Below are 11,959 nucleotides of genomic sequence, written 5' to 3'. Positions count from 1 at the left end.
AATCTTCGGTTTCTCCATCCTCAAATAGTTGCGCTTTACCGCAAGAGGTTCGTATCCAATTACGTAGTCCTCGGGAGGGAGACATACGAGAAAAACCTCGTTTGCCACGAATTCCCTCAACTGAAATAAGGGAACGCTCGATAGCTATCTTTCTTTTTTTCGAGTATTGCATGAAATGTTTCTATTTCATCAAGGGTAAGTACGCTAGCGAACAAAACAACACGTGAGTGTCATTTGAATACAGACTGAAGTTTGCTTGTTAGCGAACTGATTTCATGCCCCCTTTTGTTTTGCCCATTGGCTATAAGCTAGTTAGCAGTTTACGTTACAGTAACAAGCTAGCCTCCGCTACATCGATTTAGATACTTGGATAGTGTGGGCCAAATTGTGAGCTAACAAAATATTGAATATTCATTCATTTTTATTTTTTATCAGCGATCGGGTGAGCTGCTTGCTAACTTTAAGGGGCTAGCTAACGTTTGTTTTCAAATATTTACGTCATCTGAGTCAATCCATGCCATGGTCTAAAATTTCGTCCTGGCTGACTGATCCCACTGCCTGGTAACTTGATACACAACCTCTGTGTTCTATGCTGTCAATTAAGTTTTTACAGAATAATAATTGCCACCATTATTTGATATTCATTTTTCGAATAACGCTTGCTACATATTTTGAATGCTTGCATTTTAACTGTACATCTGTCATTGGGGTAGCATTTGCAGGATGAAATCTCTTGAGATGCTTGTTTCTAAACAAACAATACTTAGTAACAAGAATAATATGCCAACTACTGTCTAATAATAATACCAATTAAATAATAATATATATTATTAAGTACATAAACAGCATAAGTTGTTGTACAACTACTAATGGGCCTACAACTAATAAACTAATGCTACAACTACTAATAAAACTAAGTGTATTTAATACATACAGTATATATATATATATATATATATATATATATATATAAACATGGTGATGTTTCTATTAGTTAAAAACAGTTTGTTCTTAATATTTGACAAAGGGGCTTTCTTAAATTCACTGTTTGATTTTAATGCCCTGGTTTCTATAGGTAAATTATTCCGGTCAGTTGAGCCTTTTTATCTGAAGGATCTTACTCCCCCGTGATGTACCCTTGGAGTTTGTAATTGCTGCTGTTTGTTGAAAGCAGTAGTGAGTCTTGTAAATCATGGGTGTGTGACCACAACATGGGATATGGTAAGAAGACAGAAGTTATGAATTGGCTCTAAATACAAGTGGTAGACGTTGACATCCTCTAAGAATCTAGACTATGTTGTTTACAAAGTGAGAACAACACTAACGATTTCATCATCATTTCCCTGACTAGGATTCTCCTTCAGTGGAATCAGGAGCGTGATATGACGATTGCATCACAATCCGGCCGAACTGGCTTTTCTAATCTTAATCTCAAGAACGGTCGACAACACTGAGCCAAGAAGAAGCAGTTCAATCATGCCCTCAACACAGAAGAACCCTATGGGCGTTGGTGAGTGAAGAAGGCAGGACATCTTGCAGCCTTGGAAGGAGGCTGGTGGTGTTGCCCTTGAACACAACTCGGATGGTGTGTTTGGACTCCGCAGCAGTCCGCAGTTCACCTCTTGGTTCTAGATGGAGGACTCTGTCTGTTTGTGAGCCTGACCCAACGTCCTGACGGGATCATTGTCTGAGGAAGAGTAAACATGTCCCTCTCTGTGAGTACCAATCGTGTGTGTGTGTGTGTGTGTACTCACATTTTGTATGAGATATGGTGGGTAAGCAGGCACTGATGACAGGAGCCCAACTGGTGACATGGCACTGTAGTTATTTTTCAAACCAGGGCCATGTTTGAATACTTAAAAAAATGCATCATCCTTCTTTGGGAGAATCACTGATATGACATAACTGGATCAGTGAAAGGCCATTGGCTGAAGTGAACCTTTTTGTTGTCCCCATCCAATACTCTCAAATCAGTGATTACATCATTCAGGGAAGGGAGGGAATGAAGGATGCGGTTTTTAAGTAATTGAACATTGCCCTGGCTTCCATCCACTGTTTCCAGCAGGCACGTTTCAGATCAGAGCTAGTAGTGCAAAACGTTTTGCAACTGAAAACAAAACGCTGTGTTCTAATAGGACAATATTGGACACTGTTTGACTTTATACATTTTTTTACATTTCCTTCATACTGAACGCAGCTCAGGGCTCAGCTTGTCTCTATAGCCAATCCCCAGGGGGTTAGGGTTTTGAAAAGGAGAAGATGAGAGGAGGCCCATGGGACGGCAATTAAACCCCAAACTAGGGACAGATGTTGCCTCCCTTCCCCCCCCTCCCTCTCTTGCTCCCTCCATCCATCCCTCTCTTTTCTCATTACCATTTACTCCTCTTGTCTTTTCAATCATTCCTCTCTCCTCTGATTCTTTTCTACTCCCCCTAAAAGTACTGTGTGCAGTAACTAAGTATATAGTGATTTAGCACTTATATCATTATGTGTTTAGTCATGATGGGACGCTGAATGTGTTCCCTCTCTTTCTCGCCACCACACTGTTTTTGTTTAGCTCCTCCCTCTTGATCTTTAGCTCTTCTATTCACTTACACTGTTATACAATCAGCTATTCTCAATCTCTTTCTTGGTATCAAGTCAATGCATTTGTCTGTGTGCAGTCCTGTCAGTATGTAGATGTATGCTTCCTAGTGTGACGTTAGGCTGTCTCTGTGTGTGCAGTCCTGTCATCACTGCCCCCTATGACTAGTGTCCAATGTTTTTCCTGACCACGTGACTTCACTAGGAAAAACTCTGGATTAACGCTGGAATAGTGATGGGTGTTTTGTGGATCTCTTATTTTGGAGTAATTACTGTGTCATAAGTTATTTCTGTGTTACATATGTTTTCCCTGTCCCTCTTTTCCCCCCTCCTCAGACGGTGCTGGCGAAGGCCCTGTTTGACAATGCAGCAGAGAGCCCTGAGGAGCTGGCCTTCCGGAAGGGAGACATCCTGATGGTTCTAGAACAGGAGCAGGGAGGGGGTCCTGGCTGGTGGCTCTGCTCCCTCCACGGGCGCCAGGGCATCGCCCCCGCCAACCGCCTCCGCCTCCTCCACACCGCCCCGGGGTCTGACCTCCGACCCCCCAGCCGCGCCCCCAGCGAAGACTCCGTGTACCTCTCCCCCGGCCCCGTGGCCCGCACAGCAGTCTCCACGGAGGACATAGGCGGTGTCTACCGCACCCCACCTAGCCTGGGGGAGGCCCTGTACCAGAGCCCAGGGGCGGTGCCTGTCGCCTCTAGACCAGAGGTCCTCCGACAGGCCGAGGTAGGAGGTCGCCCGCGCTCCCGCTCCAGCTCTGGCACACGCCCCCTACCCGATTGGGACGGGGGGGTGACGGGGCGCCCGCGCTCGCCCTCCCTCCGAGGCAGAGATGCAGAGTCAGCTGGGACTCTTTACCAGACCCCCTCCACCCCCACACTTCTTGGGCCCCAGCAACACAGATCAGTAGGGGGTCTGACTGGAGCCCCTGGCCCAGAGAATGTCTACCTGGCCCCCAGTGGGATGCCCCGGGCTGTGGGTCTAGTTCCAGAGGGGCCAGAGGACAACACCTACCTTGTCCCCAGGGAGACTGTAGTGGCTGCAGGCCACTCTGACGGCTGTTACCTGGTCCCCAGAGGTACCGTACTGCCCAGCGAGGAGTTCTACCAGACCCCCACAGGATTGGCAGCAGGGGTGGCCGTGGCGACCCAGGTTACCCCCATCGCTACCAGGATCCTGGAGACTCAGAGCCTCACCCCTTCACAGGTCAACGGGGACAGGGGGGCCCCCCTCAAGCCCCTCACCCCTAGTTCCAAACTGGCACAGGACACCCCTGGGATGATGTACCAGACTCCCACCCATGTGGGAGCAGGGATTCTCAGGACTCCACCCGTCCCTGCACTGGGATCCCCTAAACCTCAGCTGAAAGGCGTGACCCCCAAAACCCCAGGAACCCCCAGAGGTCAGAGTGGTGTGCCCTCCACTGCTCCCATCGCCAGGGGGAAGCTAGCTCCGGCTACCCCCGTCAGGGGGTCCCCCTTGCTGGCCAGACCAGGACAGGGACAAGGCAGAGTGCCCAGGTCACCAAACTTTGCCCGTAAGCCCCCTCCTCCAGCCCCTCCAGTGAGGGGGGTCACCAGAAAAGACTTGCCCCAGTCTGGAACCCCTGTGTCCACCTCTAAGCCGGCCCCCTCCCCCCCCCAGTCGACTCCTGTATCCTTGCAGCAGGACAGCAAAGATGGGAGGATAACGTCGGATGAAAAGAAGAAGAATGGGCAGAATAAGAAAGGAGGGGGCAGAGAGTATGCAGATCCTGATGACGAGAACCTCGACGAACAGGTGACAATCTCGTCATGACTAGGCCCCAGAGTTATCCCCCGTCAAGTCATGCATTCAGGAAAAACTCCAACCCTAGTTAACCAATGTGAACTATATATCTGAGGTTGACCTTGTGCTTATAACAAGCGCGTAACAGTCTGATGACATGTTGTGTTGTGCCTGGTCTACTAGGTGTATGATACTCCTCCCAGCAGTAGGTGGCAGCGGCCAGCCCCAGCAGCGCTGTGTGACGACGAGAACGTCTACAACACCCCCCGCGCCCTCCCCCCACACACTGACCTCGAGTCCGAGGTCAGTCAGGATTCTTCCTCCACAGTGCAGACACCATCTCCCTCCTCTCCAACTCCATTTCTCTCTCTCTCTCTTCTTTCTCTCTTTCTCACTCCTCGCTCTCACTTCATCTTTCTCTCTCCCTCTTCTTTCTCTTCTTTCTGTCTGATTCTCCCTCTCCCCCCTCAGCTCTCAACGTTCCCTCACCTGTTCTTCCCTCCCTCCCTCTGCCCCCCCACCTCCCCCTCTCTTTCTCTCAGTCCCCCTCTTTCTCTCTCGGCTCAACTTTCCTTCACCTGTTCCTTCCTCCCACAGCCCCTCCCTCCGTCTGTCTCTCTCTCTCTCTCTGCCACACCTGTTTCTCTGTCAGCTGCATTCCAGTCTGTCTGATCTGAATACTGCTGTTGCTATTTTCTCCCAGTCACACCCAGCTGTCTATACCGCAGTGGGAATGTAATGGCCAGGCTATCCAATCTCCTCCTCTTTTCTCCTCCTCCTCTGTTCTTCTAGAACATACATGCATAACAAACAGTACTACTGACTAGGAGCTTAGAATGACTGAATGGAATGACGTGAAGAACAATAACGGTAAAGGAAGACTTGCTATGCGCCATAGACCCATATTGTTCTGTGGAATGATCTAGGTGCCCTTTACACTGGTGCTTTAGACATTATTTTGTCTAACTGAGCAATTGGTGTCTGGGCCAGGGGGCAAAACAGAGAGCAATATCCCCAAGAGGAAAGTAGCTATTTATTTTCTTTCTCCATTTCTCTCCATCTCCTTCCACCCCTTTCTGTCTTCATCTCCATTTCTCTCTTTCAGGTGTACAATGTTCCCACTATAATACTCAGCACGTCATCAGACCCCCAGCAGCAGACCTACAACGTCCAAGCGTCTGTTACAACTGCTGAATCAGAGGAGGACGTTTACAGCGTTCCCTCCCTTCCTGGCCTACCCCTGGCCCCGGGGGACATGTCCACCATCATCCCCCTGGAGGAGACGGAGCACGGCCAGGTCTACTCTGTCCCCGGCCCAGGGAAGAGAGCGCCGCTGGGGCTGGGTGAGGGCAGCGACTTGGGCTCCACCTCCGAGCCGGACTGTGGCATCTACAACATGCCTGCTCTCACCCTTGACGTCTTGCCCTCTTCGGCGATGTCAACGTCGTCTTCCACACACAGGTTATCTGTATCCAGTAATGGGTCTGGTGACATCCAATGGAGAACCTCGCTTTCCAGCCTTGTCCAATCGGTGCTGAGCACTGCCTCGGGTGCACCCGCCTCCTCAAGGGACCTGGCTACCTCATTGGCTGAGATTCTGTCCGTCTGGAAGTTGAGTCAACCCAGCGAGGTCCCTCCCTCTCTCCAACTGGCTTGGGCCCGCCTCTCAGATCTACTTCCTGCTTTGTCTGCCGGTGGCCACGCCCCTCCGTCAGATACTCTGCTCTCTATGGTCCAACGGGCGCTGGAGGACTCCACCATCCTGTTACAGACCCAGGGGCGGCCCCGCCTCCCTTCCCAGGACTCCCTGTCCCGGAGACCCCTACCAGCCCTTCCCGTAGTGGAGATCAAACCCGTAGGGAGTGGTATGGGACCACGCAAGAGTAGCTGGATCCAGGAAAGGCCCTTACCTCCGACCCCTCAGCCAGCGTTCCCCCTGCCCCTCGCACAACCCTCCATGACCATGTCCATCACGGTAGGGCAGAGCGATGGAGAGGAAGAGATGGGGAATGAGTACGCTGGGATAGGTCTGACTCCCGCCCCGGCACTACTTCCTGTTGGAGACAGTGTGGGATACGTGAAGCTGCAGGTCAGTCTTCAATCTGCTGGCTTTTGTTTCTCGCTCACCTTTCCCTTGCTGGCACTTGTCTGCATTTTACATTGCGTTTGACTCATTTTTTACATTGTGTTTTAGGGGGATTTCAGGATTGTACAATTTGAGGTTAGATGGTTCAGAAGAAACCGCTTTTCTTTAAACAGCCACTACAAATTGTAAAAATACTTCCCCTTTAAGCAGACTCCTTTATCCAGAGTGACTTATAATAATAATAATAATAATAATCGCTCTTGTATGTTTGCCTCTCTTCTTCCAGTTGTTTTATTGGACAGTATCTGCTCTGTGGGCCCATGGCTGTGTCTAAAGTGATGTATCTACATTATATTTACAAAAGTATGTGGACACCCCTTCAAATTAGTGGATTCCGCCATTTCAGCCACACCCGTTGCTGACAGGTGTACAAAATTGAGCACACAGCCATGCAAACTCCATAGCCCAACATTGGCAGTAGAATGGCCTTACTGAAGTGCTCAGTGACTTTCAATGTGGCACAGTCATAGGATGCCACCTTTCCAACAACTCAGTTTGTCAAATTTCTGCCCTGCTAGAGCTGCCCCGGTCAACTGTAAGTGCTGTTATTATGAAGTGGAAACGTCTAGGAGCAACAACGGCTCAGCCGCGAAGTGGTAGGCCACACAAGCTCACAAAACGGGACCGCCGAGTGCTGACGTGCATAGCAACACTCACTACCGAGTTCCAAACTGCCTCTGGAAGCAACGTCAGCACAAGAACTGTTAATCGGGAGCTTCATGAAATGGGTTTCCATGGCCGAGCAGCCGCACACAAGTCTATGATCACTATGCGCATTGCCAAGCGTCGGCTGGAGTGGTGGAAACGTGTTCTCTGGAGTGATGAATCATGCTTTAACATCAGGCAGTCTGACGGACAAATCTGGGTTTGGTGGATGCCAGGGGGACGCTACCTGCCACCATGCATAGTGCCAACTGTAAAGTTTGTTGGAGGAGGAATAATGGTCTGGGGCCGTTTTACATGGTTCATACTAGGCCCCTTAGTTCCAGTGAAGGGAATTCTTAATGCTACAGCATACAATGACATTCTAGATGATTCTGTGCTTCCAACTCGCTTTGTGCACAATGCCCCTGTGCACAAAGCGAGGTCCATACAGAAATGGTTTGTCCAGATCGGTGTGTAATAACTTGACTGGCCTGCACAGAGCCCTGACCTCAACCCCATCGAACACCTTTGGGATGAATTGGAAAACCGACTGCGAGCCAGGCCTAATCACCCAACATCAGTGCCCAACCACTCTAATGCTGTTGGAAGCAAATCCCCACAGCAATGTTCCAACATCTAGTGGAAAGCCTTCCCAGAAGAGTGGAGGCTGTTATAGCAGCAAAGGAGGGACAAACTCCATATTAATCTCCATGATTTTGGAATGAGATGTTCGACGAGCAGGTGTCCACATACTTTTGGTCATGTAGTGTACGTTCACCTTTCCTCCACAGGGAAAGCCAGAGCCTCCCTCAGATGTCCAGACAGAGAATGGGTCAAACCAGAGTGTCCACACCACAGAGCCTAGGGTAAGTAACACACACTCACGTCTTACGCTCCCAATTGTCACACACATGCTTGTCTCATTCTCACACACTTTGTTTTCACACCAATCACCCCTCACATTCACACACACACTCATCCTCTCACATCTTCACACCACATACACAAACTATGGCCTCGGATGAATCATTAATTCTCTCTGTGTATTTACCGATGAGCTTTCTCTGTCCTTCAGTCCAGTGAGTCAACATTGATCTACCTGACTTTAGGTTACATTGACAGTAAATCTGCTCTCTGTACTCCTTTATCCAGTTTCAACCTGCCTGGATCAACTCAACTTGTTTACCTTTACAGTATCTCTACCTTAATCTCAATGTCTCTTTAGCTTCTCTATCTTTCTCTCCATTTTTCTCAGCCTATATTTTTCTAGGCTTAGGTTGCGTCAACTTGTGTCATAGCCACACAACAAGAGGTCATCTGTGGTTCTAAGAACTTGACATAATAGACAATGGGGGCCCATTGCACAATACATGGCAGTTCCATAAGTGACAATGTTCATCCCTGCCATTACAATGATGGCCCTATCTCACTGTCTCTCCCTCCCCCTATGTCTCTAACTCTCTCCCCATTTCTCTAACTCTCTCCGTCTATCTTCTCTCTTCCTTCTCCCCTCTCTTTGCCCCCTTCTCTCTCTCTCTCCCCCCTTCTCTCTCTCTCTCTCTCCCCCCTTCTCTCTCTCTCCCCCTTCTCTCTCTCTCTCTCCCCCCTTCTCTCTCTCTCCCCCCTTCTGTCTCTCTCTCTCCAGTTGAGCCCCTCCCCTCCTCTGCCCATCGCTCTCTCTCTGGAGGACTCTGAGCTGCTGTCCTTCTACTCGTCTCAGAGCCTGTCCCACCTCTCCTGTCTGGCCGACTCCATCGACGTGCTCTTCAACAGTGTGCAGGGGAACCAGCCTCCCCGCGTCTTCGTTTCCCGGGGGAAGAGTTTGATCGTGACGGCTCACAAGTTGGTGTTCATCGGGGACACGCTCTCCCGCCTCCTGACCTCTCCTGACCTCCGAGCAAAGGTCAGCACACATTTCATGCAAAAATGACAGGGTCGTGACTCGTGTTCATGAGGGCACACTGTAGCAAAACATTTTACAACAGAAAAAGAAAATTCATGTTTCTCATAGGACGAGTTTAGGTAGTCCCTACCTGTTGCAGTCAGTTCTCTTCCATTCTATGCCTAATGAACACGACCCTGCATTTCATTCCAAATGTAGAGTCCGATACGGTAGTCAAACATAAAGAACAGCTTGCAGCTGAATTAATTTGAGATTTAGGTCAAGGTGAAAGGGATTAGGGACATGTAGGTAGGATATTTATTTTTGTCTTTCTCTCTCCGTAGGTCACAACCTCAGGGGGGCGTCTGTGTCAGGCCCTGAAGGCCGTCGTCGTGGCTACAAAGGGGGCAGCACAAAACTATCCATCGGTCTCTGCCACCCAGGAAATGGTGGACCGCGTGGCAGAGCTGTCCCAGCATGCCGCAGGATTCTCCAGCCTGCTAAAGCGCCTCGCAGAGATATCTTGACAATATTTCTTCAACTTCTCTTCTTGAAATGCCTTAGTTCAGGGTTTCCCAAACTCAGTCCTCAGGACCCCAAGGGGTGCACGTTTTGTTTTTTTCCCTAGCACTACACAGCTGATTCAAATAATAAATTAATCATCAAGCTTTGATCATTTGAATCAGCTGTGTAGTGCTAGGGCAAAAACCAAAACGTGCACCCCTTGGGGTCCAGAGGACTGAGTTTGGGAAACGCTGCCTTAATATTGTTTCAATGTGTTGTCTTTTTTAATTGAACGGTTTGACGTTGGAAGTAAGTGACTTGGAATCATTGATTATCAGTGCGGAAGAAGAACTGAGATCTGTGCCTCAAATTTGTCATTGAGTTAGATTTTGTGTGTGTTGGTTGGGCTTTGTTTTTATACTTACTGACTTCTGTGCTCTTGGTGCCAACTGCCAGCACAGTTGTCTTGTTGTGTGTCTTGATAACTTATTTGATTGATGGATGTTTGGTTTTGCTCATGTTTGAACCAGGTTTGTGACATTATTGACTGTCCCTTTTGGGCCACTGTATTATGGGAGACAGCCTAGTTCTGGTCGGTTGCCATACGTTCCTCTTCCTTTGACATAACCATTTGTTTTCTTATCTTTGCATCCTTATTTATTCGAAGTAACTCTCCATCCCCCCCCCCCGTCTCAAAAATAGCAAGTGTGCCCAGATCCTGTTTGTTGCGATGGAGGAGAACAGGGAGAGCTTGATGCAGGTGGTGGGTCTGTATATAAATGTTGTGGCAGCATTACTGTGTGTTTCTGCCTGGTGTTGCATTGGAGATTGTGTGAAACTTGTATTATCCAGAGGATGTTGACCATAGGAGCTTGCAGGATGACAAGATGGCTACTCTTTTACCCCCTTCAGTTTCCTAGCTTGAAGTCTGGAAGAGGGGGATTGGAAAGAAGATTGAATTCTATGTGGGACTGAGATTGGTTTCAAGTAACTTGTTGTTGGAGTGGTGCAAGAGCGGGCTCAGTCAGGCATGTCCTTTCCCACGGTTGGGCCATCGAGAGGGAAAAACCTGTATGCCAACTTTTACCTGTCTACACCTGTCTCGCTTTTCATTTCTCCCTTTCCTCTCGCTTTCTCACACACATTACACCTTCCGCCACACACCCTCACTTTCCTACACAGTCCCCGGCATGTTGTCCAAAGGACGAGAAAGGGTTGTCTTTTGTCTATGCGGGTAGCTCCCAGACAGACATGCTGGTATACTGTTGCCTGTCTGTTTTCTATTCAACTCTATTGTCAGTGAGACCTTGTGAGGCATCTATAGCAGACGTGTGGGTTGCAGACTTGCCAAATGGGGTATTTCTTTAGTGCGTGTGTATCTCCATGAAGTTCATCTTTGTCACCATTACCCTCCTTAAGTCAATGCTTAAACTAATCTTCTGTGCCCAAACATTGCCTCCTGTTTCGCTCCTACCTATCTAGTTCCCTGTAGCCTCTGATAGGCTAGGTGGAAGTATCGCCATATTGCTTCATGGGCTACTCCTACCCAATCCTCTCAGATCCTAATAATAAGTGCATAGGGGGCTAAGGTATGATTGGGGTGCAGGCTTCTAGGCTTTCCTAATGTTGAAAGACTCTAATCGCACCCTGCAAAGTCAATGCTGCCATCCTCCCTAGTATTGCTGTCAGACTCTATGCAGCAGTGATATGTTGGTGATAGGAGGGTCAAATGAACAAATATGCGGCAGTGCCAAAAAAAAGTACAAAGTAGCTTCGTCAACACTAGTGATTTGCCTTTGAGCTCCCCCTAGTGGAAAGTAGCAGGGTTTCTACAGAATGCCTGTCTGGACAGTAAAGTCATGCCACATCCATAGCTGGAGGGCCTAATAATAGAAAAGCGTCATCATAATTAATAACAATTGTATTTATTTATCATTTTTTCCTAGTGGCTTTGTGATCTGCATGGCTTTAAGTTGCTATATTTGTTATATATGCACATATTTAACCAGGGATGTTTTCACTTCACACCGTGAATTCAATTTTACTACAATGTTTGAAAAGAACAAATGGAGAAGAGCAGTTAGTTTGATTAAGCTAAGTTTGTTTTTTGCCTTTTTTTTGTACCAGAATGTATTTTTGAAAGCTTTTCGTGTTGTAATTTGTTTTTACACTAAAGTGAATTTGTTGGGATTGACTCGATGGCTATATAAGGCATATGGATCTATCCAGTCTACAGTTCATGTAAATTGAACACAACAATGATGAGTCATTTGACTCTGTTCCCTTCAAAAATGCACAAATACATTTTTACAATTACATTGTTCTGTCTTGGTGTGGATTATTTCTGCTGAAAGTATATATTTATTTTAAAAAGGTGTTTCAGTTTTCACCTTGTTAAGTGAAGCATCTGACTTATTAATTGTTCCATGTTT

At 48.0% G+C, this 11,959-nt stretch overlaps 1 protein-coding gene across 2 annotated transcripts; it reads left to right on the top strand.

Annotated features, from left to right (window-relative positions):
* Positions 1 to 38: 38 nt before the first annotated feature.
* LOC106577796 (uncharacterized) lies at positions 39 to 11,845 on the top strand. Of its 2 annotated transcripts, XM_014156145.3 has the most exons (9): positions 39 to 195; positions 1,076 to 1,221; positions 1,352 to 1,715; positions 2,920 to 4,362; positions 4,534 to 4,653; positions 5,456 to 6,439; positions 7,933 to 8,007; positions 8,787 to 9,044; positions 9,368 to 11,845. In XM_014156145.3, exons 3-9 carry the CDS (start codon positions 1,704 to 1,706, stop codon positions 9,548 to 9,550), a joined length of 3,075 nt encoding a protein of 1,024 aa, XP_014011620.2. In that variant the 5' UTR covers positions 39 to 195; positions 1,076 to 1,221; positions 1,352 to 1,703; the 3' UTR covers positions 9,551 to 11,845. The 2 variants fall into 2 exon arrangements, with proteins under 2 accessions (XP_014011620.2, XP_045557368.2); XM_045701412.2 differs by lacking the exon at positions 1,076 to 1,221.
* Positions 11,846 to 11,959: the final 114 nt, after the last annotated feature.

The sequence above is a fragment of the Salmo salar genome, chromosome 18 (assembly GCF_965601325.2).
Source record: "Salmo salar chromosome 18, fSalSal1, whole genome shotgun sequence".
Classification (NCBI taxonomy): domain Eukaryota; kingdom Metazoa; phylum Chordata; class Actinopteri; order Salmoniformes; family Salmonidae; genus Salmo; species Salmo salar.
This window is presented reverse-complemented; position numbering and strand designations above follow the sequence as displayed.

Bases quoted from the DNA above. Each gene is read 5' to 3' on its own strand.
- LOC106577796 (XM_045701412.2), top strand. The intron at 6,440-7,932 runs GTCAGTCTTCAA...TTTCCTCCACAG, and splicing joins TGGGATACGTGAAGCTGCAG to GGAAAGCCAGAGCCTCCCTC. The intron at 8,008-8,786 runs GTAAGTAACACA...CTCTCTCTCCAG, and splicing joins TCCACACCACAGAGCCTAGG to TTGAGCCCCTCCCCTCCTCT.